We start from the raw sequence: 16,193 nt of genomic DNA, 5'->3' as shown, positions 1-16,193 counted from the left end.
AGGGCTGCTGAACAAATGGCTGTAAGTCAAGGATTACCTTATAAGCGATCAGAATCATTTATACGTAATCATATTATATATGTAATATCTAAAGTAGTTATTGACTTACGACCACAACTGAGCCCACAATTTCTGTTACTGATAATAATAATAATAATAATAATAATAATAATAATAATAATAATAATAATAATAATAATAATAATGGGTAAGGACTTGATAGGTAGAGAAAATGCCAAATCCAGTCTAACATCTGGCTGACTGTGCGATGAAGAAGAAGAAGAAGAAGAAGAAGAAGAAGAAGAAGAAGAAGAAGAAGAAGAAGAAGAAGAAGAAGAAGAAGAAGAAGAAGAAGAAGAAGAAGAAGAAGAAGAAGAAGAAGAAGAAGAAGAAGAGAAGAAGAAGAAGAAGAAGAAGAAGAAGAAGAAGAAGAAGAAGAAGAAGAAGAAGATGTAAATTACAGAATGCCATACCGGCTCGGATGTCGCCCGGGTTAACAAGGTCCGCACTAGATATTGGAGTTCCTGGATATCTGGTGAAAAATGGGTTACAGGACTCAGGACTGTTGGCTGAGCAACCAGGGCCAGCAGCTGCAGAACTACTGGAAGAAAAGTGTTTACCCGTCGCAGATACACAGTGATTGAAAACAAAGAAATAATGATCTGTTACTACAGATCAAGTACAACAAGAAGAGGATATCTAAAATGAATGCACCAGTTCTGGAAAGAACAACATCCAGAATCAGAAATAACAGAACAGAGACTAGCAGATCAACGCCGATTTATAATATGAAATAAAGTTTTCACAGAAACAGAATTGGATGAACTGCAAAGGTTTACCCAGGGCAAAGAAATCAAAGCCTTACCAGAAGTAATTCAGAATGTAGAGGAGTAATGGAGTTTGGCTTGGACAAATGTGCCACACTTAATATCAAACAAGGAAAAATAGTGAAAACTGAAGGAATCAAGATGCCCCACGAAAATAACATTAAGAGTCTGGATGAGGAAGATTACTACAAATACTTGGGGATCCTTCAAGCTGACAACATCAAGCACACTGAAGTCAAGAAAAAGATTAGAGGTGAATACATCAAGAGAGTGAAGAAGATCTTAAAGTCCAAACTCAATGGAGGAAATACCATAAAGGCAATCAACACCTGGGCAATTCCAGTCATTAGATACATAGCTGGAATAGTGGACTGGACTCAAGCAGAACTAAAAGCAATGGATAGGAAGACCAGAAAAATAATGACAATGAATCATGCCCTTCATCCACGCAGTGACATTGACAGACTTTATCTACCAAGGCAAATAGGTGGGCGTGGAATGCTGCAAGTACATCAAATGGTTGAAGAAGAAAAAAATGGCTTTGAAAGAATATCTGAAGGACAGTGATGAAGATGCACTGAAATTAGTATATCAGGAAGGCTTACTGACTACTGGAGAGACCAAACTGGTCTACAAGAAAGACCAAATGAAGAACAGAATAGAGGCATGGGAAGAAAAAGCACTACATGGCCAATACATGAAAAAAATAGCTGGGAAAGCAGATAATAACAAGACCTGGCAATGGGGAGAAGATAACAAAATACAAAGACCTACAAATAGAAATAGAAAGACTGTGGTAAAAGCAAGCAAGGGTAGTACCAATAGTAATAGGCTCCTTGGGTGCAATCCCAAAACAACTGGAGCACCACTTGAACACCATTGGCATTGACAAATTCGCTATTAGTCAATTGCAAAAGGCAGCCTTACTAGAAACTGCTTCCATCCTGCGACAATATCTGTAATACCATCAAACATCCATATCTGCCTATCCCAAGTCCTGGGTAAGGACTCGATAGGTAGACAAAATGCCAAATCCAGTCTGAACATCTGGCTGACTGTGCGATGATCCATAATAATAATAATAATAATAATAATAATAATAATAATAATAATAATAATAATAATAATAATAATAATAATAATAATAATAATAATAATAATAAAAAGAAGAAGAAGAAGAAGAAGAAGAAGAAGAAGAAGAAGAAGAAGAAGAAGAAGAAGAAGAAGAAGAAGAAGGAGAAGGAGAAGAAATAGTAGTAGTAGTTGCTGGAAGGGACCTTCGAGGTCATCTAATCCAACCCCCTGCTCAGGCAGGAAACCTATACCATTTCAGACAAATGGCTGTCCAGTCTCTTCTTAAAAACTTCCAGTGTTGGAGCATTCACTGCTTCTGGAGGCAGGTAGTTCCACTGGTTAATTGTTCTAACTGTTAGGAAGTTTCTCCTTACTTCTAGGTTGCTTCTCTCCTTGATTAGTTTCCATCCATTGCTTCTTGTCCTGCCTTCAGGCGCTTTAGAAAATAGTTTGACTCCCTCTTCTTTGTGGCAGCCCCTGGGATGTTGGAACATGGCTATCCTGTTCCCACTCATCCTTCTCTTCATTAAACTAGACATACCCAATTCCAGCAACCGTTCCTTATATGTTTTAGCCTCCAGTCCCCTAATCATCTTTGTTGCTCTTCTCTGTACTCTTTCTAGAGTCTCAACATCTTTTTTTTACAAAACTGTGGTATTTGTTAAGTGAATTTTGCCTCATTTTATTTTCTTTCTTGCCACAGTTGTTAAGTGAATCACTGCAGTGGTTAAGCTAATAACATGATTGTTAAGTGAACCTGGCTACCCCATTGGCTTTGCTTGTCAGAAGGTTCAAAAGATGATCACGTGACCAAAGGTCACTGCAACTGTCAAAAATATGAACCAGTTGCCAAGCAACTGAATTTTGATAATATTACCATGGAGATGCTGCTATGGTCATAAGGTTGAAAAATGGTCATAAGTCACTTTTTTCAGTGCCATTGTAACTTCGTCACTAAATGAACTCTTGTAAGTCGAGGACTATCTGTACTTAATAATTAACAAATGGAAAGAATGAAACATTCTGGAAGAAAGAATAACCAGCTGGCATTTTAACAGGAACATTCCCCAGTACAAATATTTTGCAATAAGTTTCACATTTTGCTTATGGTTACAGTGATATATTTATATTATTGTGTTTTAAAGGCTTCTGGACTCAAAATCATAATGCTAAAAGGTTCCTTGGGAGATCTTGACGTATTAGAATTTTTCATCACCTTTGGCAGCTCTGAGTAATTTCCCTCCCTGCCTCTTTGGCGTCACATATTATAGAAAATGTTTCTCTTACACAAAGGAATAAAACATCAGGTCCCCCCCCCCCCACATACACCAATCCAGATTCCACAATGGACTGTGAAAAATCCATGGAAGAGACAGGTAAGCGCTTCCCTCTTCTACGGTAATTTCAGATTTCCCTTCATTATTGGAACAGAAAAGAACCTCTGTCATCTCAGTCCCATTAACTTGTACAGAAGGAAACGTGTGATGCAGCCCTGTCAGAAAAGGTTTTCAGCAAGGCCAATTTTAAAGATTATTGTTCTGGAAATCTAAAAACTCTGCCAGGAGACTTGGAGAAATGGTGAGGCAATTACAGGCCTATTCAAATCCTCTGAATGCCTGCCTATCATTAACAGATAAAACCAGCAGGAAAAATAGGTGCAACCGTTCCTGAAATCATGGGCTGGGGCAAATAATAGTCTATATCTGCCAGCTTAAGTTTTTTTTTAAAAAAAAAAATGAAGCCCAATTTTCATAGTTTTCCTAGCTGAAAACGAAGATTGCTTTGCATGAACTGCCCCCCCGCCCAAACTGGCTGTTTTAGAAATGTCATATTCATGTCATTCCAAAAAGCTGTTACCAATTCTGCTGTCCCTGTCCCAAGACTAGAAATTTACCTCAGGGTATGTGACATTGAAGAATGCATCTCTCTCTCTCTCTATCTATCTATCTATCTATCTATCTATCTATCTATCTATCTATCTATATATATATATGTCTTTGGTTATTTGGGTTTTCTCCCACGTAAAATTGGAAGTGTCTTGGCCACGTTTCAACGAAGTCTCATTCGTCATCTTCAGGCTGGTGCTTTCGGCATCGTGCTTCTAGGAGCAATGTCACGAAGAAGCACGAAGCCGAAAACACCAGCCTGAAGATGACGAATGAGACTTCGTCGAAACGCTGCCAAGACACTTCCAATTTGACGTGGGAGAAAACCCGAATAACCAAAGACCTATATATATATATATATGGTAGAGTGTAGTTGGTTTTAATTGTATCATCTTATTTGTTTGTTTATTTCTTTATTATTGTTTATTATTAGCAACCTAGAACTAAGGAGAAATTTCCTGACAGTAAGATCAACCAGTGGAACAACCTAGGTGCTTCAACATTGGAGGCTTTTAAGAAGGGACTGGACAACCCTTTGTCTAAAATGGTGTAGGAGGTTGGACTAGAAGACCTCCAAGGTCCCTTTCAATTCTGTTATTCTGTTATTTTATTTATCAATCAAATTTGTGTAGCCACCCATCACACCCAAAGCAACTCTGGTGGCACACAACCACAATTATAAAAATGACATACATAAAATGTGTAAAAGTCTATATTAAGAATTAAATGATATAAAAAACAAATATACAATCCCTAGGAAAGCAGAGGATAAAAACAACCACCTCAACAATGGAGCCATCTATACATATCTCCAGTTCCCTGGGCGCCTCAGGCACATAACATGGACATACTAGCAACTAATCTAATTTTGGAGGGGGGGGTGTTTCATAAGGCAGGTCACAGAGCAGAGAAGGCCCCTCATATGCCATGATGGGCTTCAGAAGCTATTGATGGCCATGATACATGAAATGTTGCAACTTGACAATAAGAATAAATAGAAAAGTCCAAGAATTACTGAATTAAACAGTAATTAATTAAAAAGATGCAGTGTATTCTAGTGAAACTAACAAAAACTCTACCAAAATCCAAGCAGGATTTTCAGCCCCTGAGCAGGGAGATACTCCTGCATAGCCTGTGCTGGGCCTCCCAGTACCTATCAGATTAGCCCAAGAATGATATAGAGCAATCCAGCCAAAGTTCAGTTCTTTATTGGATCCCAATAGGCAAAACCTTTGCCATACTAAACCAATAATATTCTCACTCTAAGGCAGGGGTATAAAACTCAGTTTCATTGAGGGCCGCATCAGCATTGTGGTTGCCCTCAAGGGACAGGTGGGTGTGGCCAGGGTGGGTGCAGCCTACTGGGTGGGTGTGGATAGAGTGGGTGTGGCCTACTGGGTGGGCGTGGCCAGCTCTACATCGTTCACATCAAGGGTGCCTGTGGGGGCCTGGGCAGGAGTGAGACAGATATGAGGGTCTCTGAGAGAAGGGGGTGGGACGTGCCAAGGCATGGTCCACTGGAGGAGCCTCACTGTTCCTCTCAGGCCATGCGGGGGGGAGGTTGGATGGTGGTTCAGGCTGCCCGGAGCCCTGGGCAGCAGAGGTCAAATGCCCAGCCTGACCCTTGAGCACCCGCGGCACCAAGCCCAGCCCCACTTCCTCAAGGCTGCTGCTCAAGGTTCTCCTGGTTCCTCGCTGTTTCCAGACAGCCTTGTGGAGCTAAGACTGAATGTGTTTCAGCATAGATGTCCATCACAAAATTGTACATTGGCTCCCGGCTGGCCTGGGACAGGGCCAAGGCAGCGGGGGCCATTCCCTCACTGTTTCCAGGATGGCTTCGCAGGCCACATGAAACCACCATTCGGCCCCCGGGCCTTGTGTTTGACATGTCTGCTCTAAGGGATATAACCTGGGAGAGTCTAGGGCAGTGATTTTTTTGTAAAAAAAAAAAAAAAAAGTACCAGAACTCACACACGTCATACAACCCGCCTTGCCTATGTCAATCCAAGTCAATCCAAGTCCTCAGTCGTCCGGAAAATGAAAGCCAGGAACGCAGGAACTTAGTGCACGTTAGGAAGTTTTATTCACTGCCTAACTAACAAAGTCAGCAATGGGACTGGCTTGTTCCCAATGCTCTTTATAGCAAGCCCACGCCCACATCCCTACCCTCCGCCCACAAACCACCATCCGCTTGAGTACCTTTATAACCCCACCCTTGTGACCCACACCCTCTTCCCGTGCAGTCCCGCCCCCCTTAGTCCAGCATCCGACCGTCTGTCGCTGCTTTGCCTCTGCTTCTCTCAGCCTCGGTGCCTGTGGTAAGTTTAGCTTCTTAGCTGCTGGCCATTCCTTGCTGCCCCATTGGTTGGTGGGGCGTGCCTTCTCATCTCCTACAGCTGCACTGTCCGAGAGAGTGCCGTCCCCCCATGGTTCTGCCAGCTGATTGCTGCCAGTCAGCAGGCCGACGGGGTGCTCGGCGCCGGCCTCGGTCTGTTGTGGTGCTGGGGAAGGGCTGGACTCCACCCAGAGTTGCCGGCTGGTCTCTGACGTTCAGCTGGCTGGCTGAATGCTCCGCGCCGGCCGCAGCGTGTTTCGCAGCATCCGGGGAGGGCCGGGGACCATGCGACTTCGCCGTCCCATCCCCGCTGCTCAGCTGGCCAGTGTGCAGTTCAAAACTGGGCCTGGCCCTCCCTGCAGTGCCAGAAAGGGCGGGTGGCCTCGTGACGCCGGCGGCCGGTTTCCCCTGCTCAGCTGGCCGGCGGGGTGTGCACTGCCAGCCTCGGCATCCTCCGCGGCTGAAGCGGTGAGTTGGGAGGCGTTGCATGCGGCAACGGTCAGGGCTGGTGGGGGTGGGGTTGTTCGTCGTCTACCCCCCCCCACACCGAATGGCAAGCCCCACGGGGCTTGACAGCCTACCCTTCAAGGTTCCATCCCAAAAAGGTGCCAGAACTCCGTTCTGGGCGTTCTATGACAAAAAAAGCTCTGGTCTAGGGAATCACTATCCTAACTTTCTTGCTCTGAGTCTGATCCAGCTCCAAGCCTCTTGTCTTGTCCCCCTCCTTGAAATGTGCTCCCTCCTTCCTGGGAAAGTGCTCCTTCATTCTAATTCATCACACCATCTCCCCTTCCTAGGCATCATCTATCATAGTGCTTTCCCCTATCTCCCTGGAGGCACCCCATACTCTTTACCTTACTGCAGGGCCTCCCCAAATAGAGATTGAAAATCTTGCTTGAATTTCAGCTCCTTCTCATCTCAGAGGCCTGGATGAAAGAGCTTCTTGGGGGCTGTCTGCTTGCATAAAGCTGAAATCCTTCATGCTACTTGCTGAAGGATTTGAGCTCCTTTCAAGGAGCAAAAGAATTTCAACTCTGTGCAAACAGGAGCCATGAGTCCACAAAAATCTCCTCATTGTGAACTTTCACTTTCTTGAGGAGTACAGCTGCCTCCAGAGCTACAGATTAAACTGTTCTGGAATTAGTTGTCTTCTGAACCAGCAGCCATTCTGTTTTGCCACAATTGAGATATCTGAATCTGTTTTCTTCTTAACAGCCTATAACAACCTCCAGATTGGGAATCAAGATTTCCACCAAGTCTTCTGCTTGGTCAGGGATGGAGATATACTGGATATCATCAGCAACTTGATGATACTCATCCCGGTCTGGCCTTTCCCAATGACTTCCAGTAGATATTGAACAAAATATGATTTCAGTCACATCTTCAAAAAATACTTGCTTCTGTTCTTACTTCTTAATAGTCTATTACCTAGTGGTTTTATATAACTACAGTTCACAGCTTCCCTTGTAGGTGAAAACTGGCTATTAAACCACTTTAATAACCACTTGCTTAGTCACACTTAGAGCTTAAGATAGAGCATTTGACAGTAATTTTGCAGAAGAAAACACTCAAGCGTTAAACAAGCATTTGTTTAACGCAATGCTGGCAAATTGGGCAACATGCTCTTTTTTATTTTTAAGAGTTATTACTAAGAATTTTGCGGGTTCAGCAAATCCTTGTGTATAAAAAGCGGCTTCAGTCACATATCTCCTGTAAGAGGAGGCGTCAATAGCCCACACACTCAGCCATGGAGGCTCCCAAGTCTCTCAAAGAGATAAGAGTCCCTTCTCTGTTTATTCTCCTTATTATTCCCTATTCCTTTTAATCGGCTTAGACTGATGAGGCAAGGCAACAGCACAAGGATCAGCCAAGCTGTTTAATTAAAGGATTGCAGCTCAGCCCTGCAGTTTGGGGGTTTCTGTAAACGAGCTATGAGTACATTATTTAATCCACCGTGTGGAGTGGAGCTGAGGCATTAATGAAGAAAACTCTAATTAAAACTAGATGGCTGGCAGTTATTAGCAGCATCACTTCTGACAGGCTCCCTTGTCTACACAAAAATGCCTGATCAGGGGAAAAGAAAGTGAAAAGAGGGAAGAACTCAACCTGGATTATGTAATTGGAGATGTATTTGGAATGAGAAGGTGGGGAGGAAAAGACACCGGTCTCCAAAGCTGGAGTGATGCTCATCAGAAAACCCAGCTTGACTCATCTGGAAATATGGTTGTCTCAGCATGAGTTCGGGGAGACCGATGCTAAAGATCTGATTGGCCCCCAGTGAGTCAATTTGGTTGGCTGTCAATTTAGAACATCAAGCTGGTTCACTAAAGCCCTGATTAGTTTCCCTTGTGTCTGAATTCATCACAGACCCCTCTTTTTTTAAAAAAAAATTATTCTAGAAAATCAGAGCAATCAGAGAAGTGAGTATGTCTAGTTCAGTGGTTCTCAACCTGTGGGTCGGGACCCCATTTGGGATCGAATGACCATTTCATGGGTGTCACCAAACAACGCAGTCCACCATTTTTCCCCCTTTTCCTTAGCTGTGCTACTCCCTTTTATTCTATTGGCTTTTGGAAGGGCGCAGGGAGGGTTTCTGGCCTGTGTGGGGCCCGTCGGGTGCCTTACCTCCCTTGGGCTGGGCTAGCTGGTGGCCCAGCCGGTGGTCGGCCTGCTCCGTCTCTGCCACTTGCCAGCTACGCCTCGGCTGGCACAGGGGACGGCACCACACATGCGCAGAGCTTCCGGGCAGGGAAAGTCCTCGACTTACGACCGGTTGGGTAGTCCTCGACTTACAACCGGTTGGGTAGTCCTCGACTTACGACTGGTTGGGGGTCACGGCATTAAAAAGATTGAGAACCACTGGTCTAGTTTAATAAAAAGAAGGACTAGAGGTGGCAGTGTTCCAATATTTGAAGGGGTGCCACAAAAAATAGGGGGGGTCAACCTATTCTCCAAAGCACCTGAGGGCAGGACAAAAAGCAATGGATGGAAACTAATCAAGGAGAGAAGCAATCTAGAACTAAGAAGAAATTTCCTGACTGTTAGAACAATTAATCAGTGGAACAACTTGCCTCCAGAAGCTGTGAATGCTCCAACACTGGAAGTCTTTAAGAAGAGATTGGACAACTATTTGTCTGAAATGGTATTGGGCCTCCTGCCTGAGCAGTGGGTTGGACTAGAAGACCTCCAAGATCCCTTCCAACTCTGTTATTCTGTATCTCTTTCCAGGACAAGGATAGTCTGGAAGGACCCCTTGCCTGGTCCTCTCATTCTTCTCGTGTCTTTACCTGCAACAGCAATAAAAACACCACTGAGCTCACCATATATTAATTGTCATTCTGAAGTAACCGCAAATTACTCAGCCACCATGGGGAATCTCCACAGGAAAGTCAAAAAGACAAGATGGCTCTTCTAGGTATTATTGGCTGTCAGGAAACAAGATAGCAAGCTGGATGCCTGCCACAGTCCAGCGACGGGCCAAGCTCAGGGAAAAACATTTTCAGGAAAAGAGTCCATTTAGAATTCAAAGATGGCAATTCTAAACAGTCAATAGACTTGATAAAGTCAAGACCAAGAATCAGGCAGTGAAACCAAAGGAAGAGAAGCTTTTTATGGTAATTGTTCAGTGCAAAATACTCATATGTTGTCATTAGTTTTGCTAATGTTCTCCACAATACAGCAATCACTTGGCTTTTACAGGGTTCTTTCTCCAGAGAAAGTATACCAGTTACAAGATTACCTGTACTTGCTTTTTCCAAGTTTCCATACACCCTCTTATCATCTTGCCATCTAGGATTGTCTTCCCCTATCTGATAATCTTCAGGTATGTTAAGATTTCAAACTCCAAGAATTCCAATTTACCACGCTGTTTAGAAATTCTGGAATATAATTCCAACCTATCTATAGATCACCATTTTTAAAAAAAGAAAAAAATCCTTCTACTGGGTGATGTCCACAAAGGAACAATAGACAGACATGGATTCTCAGGCAATTGTCTTACTATAGATCTTCACAATGTCCAGAAGTCATTAACTTCTATTTTAGACATTCCTTGAGAATGCCAAGAAATCCTTAAGAAAACCCAAGGGTAATTGTATGTATGTATGTATGTGTGATGTATGTATGTATGTAGGCACAGTATTGGTCACTAGTTGTGCAGTGGATAGAATGCAGTATTGCAAGTAAACTCTGCCCACAGTCTGGAATTTGATCCTGATTGGCCCAAGGTTGACTCAGCCTTCCATCCTTCTGAGGTCAGTAAATTAGGACCCTGATTGTTGGGGGCAATATGCTGACTCTGAAAACCGCTTAGAGAGGGCTATAAAGCATTATGAAGTGGTATATAAGTCCAAGGGCTATTACTACTGCTATTGCTATTTTCAAACCTACATACGTGCCAACACAATCAATGCCCTAACTAGGAATGTAAACACAGTTGCTCCATAACAGATTTAATTAAAATATGTAGGATTTGATTAAAAATCAAATTCTCAAATAGGCACATTTTCATTTGCATGCTTAGAAAACTGAACGAAGCTGGGAGATCCAGTACAAAGCAGATACAAAACGTGGCCAAGCATATAGAAAAAGAAAAAAAGAAAAGGATATATTGTGGTTCTTAAAAGACCCTTAGAATCAAAACAATTCAAAAGCAGGTCAGTGTTTATTGGAGGAAGAATTAAAAACTCCCACACACACAAAACCCTCCATTTTATCTTCATTGGGTTTTTCATTGCTATCACCTGTTTATGATAGGAGTTATGGGAATAGTTTTTTGTTCTTCTATTTTTTTCTCCATTTCTTTTAAAGTAGTCTCCTGCTTATAATCTCATTTTCATGATTTCATTCTGTATGTCTTCATTTGGGTATCACTGGATAAATATGTTTCTTCTTGTATCAGTTGGTCTCCGGAAAAATGCCATTTTTAGGGTAAATGGCTTGGGGGAAGGATTGAGGAAAACAATACTCAGAAAGAGTAAACTGTTATCATTGGTGAATATTATATCACTACAATGTACATTCCTTCCCATGTGGAAATTGCTCTGCTCTAATCCTATCCATTATTATAAAATATCTGTTTACTCCATTCCAGAAGTAGAAACCTGAGCTCTGATAACTCAACTATTATACCTAAAGTTTTAATTTTAAAAACTCTTTTTTTCTTAAAAAAAATGTCTCTTACCAAGGCAGCTGGTAGGCATCAGATCTCGACCTTCTACTCCACTTTTTTCCTGAATTAACAACAAATGTGATGGAAGTCTACACAACATTCTGACATGCAAGACTATACGTAGAATTTTTGCTTTGGGCAAAAAATTCCACATCCACAAAGAAGCTTCTTGCATGTCATTAAACCAAAGTTAGGTGAGAAGGAAGGCCAGACGCTGGAAAAGGTATTTGGTCATCTTGCTATGACATTTAAGAGAAAACTAAAAAAGATAAAGATTTCCCCTAAACAGTCCTGTCAAACTCTAAGGGGTGGTGCTCTTTTCCTTTTTTTAATCCAAGGGAGACAGCATTATCCAAAGATTTTTCCATGGTCATGTGGCCAGCATGACTATATGCTGAGGCACACAGAATGCTGTTACCTTCCCACCAAAGTGGTACCTATTTATCTATTCGCATTTGCATGCTTTCAAACTGCTAATGTCAGATTCCATTTTTGGTATCCTGCCATTCTGGTGGAGGGGGGAGGAGGCTGTTTCAAGGGAGCATTCTTTGCATGCTTTCGCTTTGCTATAACTGTATGGAAAGTAGGGAGGGAGATCATTTGCCGAGATAGGATGGACTCCTTCCCAACCGTTTCCAGCCAGGATTCAAGGTCACTAAGCCCTGAGGATGACCTGTTATCTTTCTTGTGCATCAGCACTCTCAAAACAGCCTTGGGGCACTGCATTGGCTGCCGGTGGACTGGTCGGGGGATGGGTGTTGGGTTTTGAAGGGGGAAGTTTGGTGCTTTGTGTAGGAATGTTAGATTCCGCTTGACTTTACTGCAACCACTGTTTCTCAGTAAAAGTTCTTTTGATTAACCCTATGGAGTCAAGAGTTGGGCTTTCCTGAGAGGGACAACTGGGGCAGTCCTTACAGCTAGGCAAGATCTGGAGCAAGAACAGGAGCTCCTTCCGTCATGCAGTACTTGGGTCATGAACTGCCAAACTGACAAGCCCAGCATCTTAACCACTAAGCCACTGTAAGCTAGGTTCTTACTATTCCCAATCACGACCTTCCACTCCCTGTTTTGACTCTGAGAAATTCTTCCTTCCCAACCTTTTAGGCAGCATACCTTCATGAAGCCATATTATTTACCAGTCTATACTATTAATTCTGACCCTGAATCCCTCTATTTTCCTAGCAATGGGAAATGTTCTTCATTGGCTCTGTCATGAAGCCAAATCAGAATGAAGACAGAAGCAGAACTAACGCTACTCATTCATACTCTGTCATATTTTTTTTTCATATAAAGCATATAGAGGACAGGACACTGGTGAGTAACAGAGAATGTACGTGGCATTAGTGTTAAATGGGCATTGGGCAAATTCCAATTTCTGAAAAAGAAGCAATGTTTTAAATAATTGAAAAATATCCCCAGCATTTTTTCTTTGTCCGTTTCCTCTGTGTTTTCTCTACTATTAGTCTCACTGTTCATCCCTTTCTCTTTTAATATGCCAACATGGGACTCAATAACTATTTCATCTGCCACTGCATACGTTTGCACCATAGTGTGTGACAGCAGGCACCAAAACAGAAATACAGATAGTCCTTGATTTACAATGATTTATGTAGGGACTATTACAATGACACTGGCATCCTCACAGTCAGATAATCAAAATTCAGATGTTTGGCAATTGGCATGTATTTACAATGGTTGCAACATGGTGGAATCATGTGATCACCATTTGTGACCTTCCCAGCTGGCTTTCAACAGGCAAAGTCAATGAGAGAAGCTGGATTTGCTTAATGACTGCAGTGATTTACTTAGCGGTCATAGCAATAAAGATCATAAAACTGGACACAACTCGTTTAACAACTGCCTTGCTTAGCAACAGACATTCTGATCCCAATTGTGATTATAAGGTGAGGACTATCTGTACATGTATTTTAAAAATGGCCAGATAAGCAATCTCACCTGTAAGATCTCATACCAAGCCAGGTGAAAATGCTAAAAACTCAGATCGTCTCATGCAGTACCACCAAGGTCTCACCAGATTTAATGGTATTATAACTTTTTGGTCATTTGTTTTAAACTGTTTTTCTCTTTTTTTAAAGAAAAAAAAATCATTTTGAAGTTCCAAGGACACTATCTACAGATGGCACAACCTCCCTGTGCTCCAAAAGAATAGACTAGAGGAAGAAAATCCCTTGAAACTAATGCCAGCAGCTGTCAGATCTGACTATTTAGCCATAAGTGCAGTTATGGGGATTAAGGGCTGGGTGAAAAGAGACACTTTGAATGTGCAAGACGTGTTGCAAGAAAAGGGGGAGGGAAAAGAACCCAAACAGGACATGAACTGAGGATTTTCCCACCTTGAAGAAGAGTCTGCAGACGAAGGCTTTTGCTCTGCATCCGCAGCCGGGCAGCAGAATTGGTGTAAAACAGTCTCATTCCTGTAACAGAAGACAAAGAAGTGGCAGATGAAAATTCAACTCATTGACTCTCATTTATGTCCATTCCTGGCCACTAGTTCTCATTGGTAGTGCCAGTCCTTACAAAAACAAAAAAAACTTTGATTATTATTATTATTTAAATGTATTCACTGTACAGTTCCGAGTGGTTCACCATCTAAAACTGAGACTTGGCATGAATGGTGTGCAGAGTGTATTGGGAGGCCACAGGTTTGAGCCCTCCTCCATGTTAGCCTCTCTCTAGTGCAGTGTTTCTCAACCTTGGCAACTTGAAGAGGTATGGACTTCAACTCCCAGAATTCCCCAGCCAGCTGTGCTGGCTGGGGAATACTGGGAGTCGAAGTCCATACCTCTTCAAGTTGCCAAGGTTGAGAAACACTGCTCTAGTGAAACCTGGAGAGTTCTTAGCTAGAAGGCGCTTTGAGCTTCCATCTTTAAAAACATTCATATCTCCCATGTGAATATCAGAGTTAGAACAACCATGGCTTAGATGAGTCCGCATACCCTGCTGAACATGCTACTCAGTTCTGAAGAAAAAATATAAGTTAATGACACAATGAAGTATTGTGTCCATTATGTTGGGTATAGTGTTGTGATTCCTCGCCAGCCAGTGGATCCAGCAGCTGAGTCTGAGGAATCAGATGAGGAGGAGGGGCCTGGAGTGACATTAGAGTCAGAGGAAGGCTCTGAAGTCCGAGACTTACAGTTGGACAAGGAGCCTGGCCCCTCTACTCGTGCTCAGGTTGAGACACAGTTGTGCTGGGAGCTTAAGTTGGACAAGGATGAAGAACAGTTGGGAAACATCCAGGATGCACGCAGGCGCAGGCAAGAGAAGCGAGTAGAACAAAGGAATGCAATGGGGTGGCTCCAAAGGCAAAGGAAAAGGCATTAGATAGCCACGACTTGGCTGAACTATAAAAGGGAAGGTGGGGAAGTGCTGGTTGCCAAAGGCAACTGTTCGTGTTGTGGATCGAGTTTCTGTGAAGTGTGTTTGTTTGCCTTGGACATTGACTCAGGTCTGTGAGAATAAAAGGGTTTGTTTTTTTCTTGTGGTTTCTGCCTGCTTGTTGGAAGAGGGGTTTCTCCTTGTCAGCATAACAAGGACTCTTGTAGGCTGGGACAGAACATATATGTACCTTTTAACTGAGCTCTAAAAGTAACACCAACACCAGTCATATTTGCCATTTGGAAAAATCTCCAAGATTTGTAATCATTCAGTCAAGCTGTTTTGTCTTCCTCAAATATAAAAACATTGACAAACATCACATAAACCTTGCTCACATTCTGACCTACAGCTAGTACTCCATTCTAAAGGATAGCTCAATTCTTATATGTGAGTCAAGATTTTAATATTGTAATATTGGCTTTAGATAAGACCTGTCTGATAGAAGAAGAATCAAGAACTGTTCCAAGAAGTGCAGTTCACTATAGTTAATGAAACACAAGATCTAAAACCCTGTGGTTGATCTTGGCCTATTTCCATAAACTGTAACTTGAGCCATTTGCTCAGATCAGAGAGCATAACAAACTACAGTTCATTTGAATTAGGTTGTAGGTTGATTTCCTAAGAACTAGAGCAAAATCTTTGCCAGCCTTTATGTGTCTTGTCCACTAATTGAAGCCTCAGATAAGCATCTCTTCCAGACATTCCTCATTGTTGTAGTATCAGTGAAGCAAACACTATTCCTAGAAAAGAGTTCCAAGGTCCTTCCTAATGGCACCTGAACATTTCAGCAAAACCTTAAATTTGCAATCTCATATCCCAAGCATTGTTTGGGTTTATACAACAACCACATTTCAATAAAATCCAGCAGGTATGGTTAGTTTATGGCTCCTCAGATTGCATGAAATCAGAAAGCTGAATTCATAATATAAACCACAGTTTGGTTAGCCCTGCATAAACATGTGCCAAAAAAAAAAGTCTTTGGCCTCATAATTCTCTGCAAGCTGAGAAATCCAGGATTGCATTTCACAGATTATAGGATGCTATGATTTGGATGGTATCTTCAGTCAAGCCACCATCTCCACTGCAGATCACAGAGCTCTGTAAAGAAGAGTGGGTCTAAATATTAAACTTTCCTATTTATCAGTGATATAAAAATTTCCACCTGTAAGCAATTTTGCAAGTTCTGCTTGGCCAACTCACCTTTCAATTGTAATTTTCCTTCAACACCTATAAACCCCACGATGCCTTGTTATTTCAAGGGAGAATGGCTTTTGTTATTCACTGCTATTTCAGGTTTGCCCTATATTATTCTCAGTTGTTGAGCTCAGTCACTTGAATGATAAGGTCTGTGCCTACAGATAAAACAGGCTCATGAGCCTGCAAAGGAAGCAGTTTGGCCTCTTTTGATCTCTTCCAATGCAGTCCTAGGCTGCATTAACAGGATAAAATCAAGATCTTGGGAAGTGTTAATATCATTTTATAATGCTTTGGTAAGACCACAC

At 42.3% G+C, this 16,193-nt stretch overlaps 1 protein-coding gene across 13 annotated transcripts in view; it reads right to left on the bottom strand.

The window, feature by feature from the left end:
• Positions 1 to 16,193, bottom strand: part of IQSEC3 (IQ motif and Sec7 domain ArfGEF 3) — a 180,706-nt gene that overhangs the window by 100,851 nt on the left and 63,662 nt on the right. For 12 of the 13 annotated variants that reach the window (XR_005555509.1, XR_005555517.1, XR_005555510.1 and 9 more), the window contains exon 2: positions 13,647 to 13,727. Coding sequence is in view for 7 of the 13 variants with exons in the window: in XM_039333387.1 (XP_039189321.1) it covers positions 13,647 to 13,727 (81 nt within the window). In the remaining 6 variants the exon portion in view is untranslated. Of the gene's footprint in view, positions 1 to 13,646; positions 13,728 to 15,891; positions 15,911 to 16,193 lie in introns of those variants that run through there. The other variant, XM_039333454.1, reaches the window with a different exon arrangement.

Source organism: Crotalus tigris, unplaced genomic scaffold, assembly GCF_016545835.1.
Source record: "Crotalus tigris isolate CLP2741 ecotype Arizona unplaced genomic scaffold, ASM1654583v1 scf7180000017625.6296891, whole genome shotgun sequence".
Lineage (NCBI taxonomy): Eukaryota > Metazoa > Chordata > Lepidosauria > Squamata > Viperidae > Crotalus > Crotalus tigris.
The sequence above is the reverse complement of the archived record's forward strand: the minus strand, read 5'-3'. Positions and strand labels throughout refer to the sequence as shown.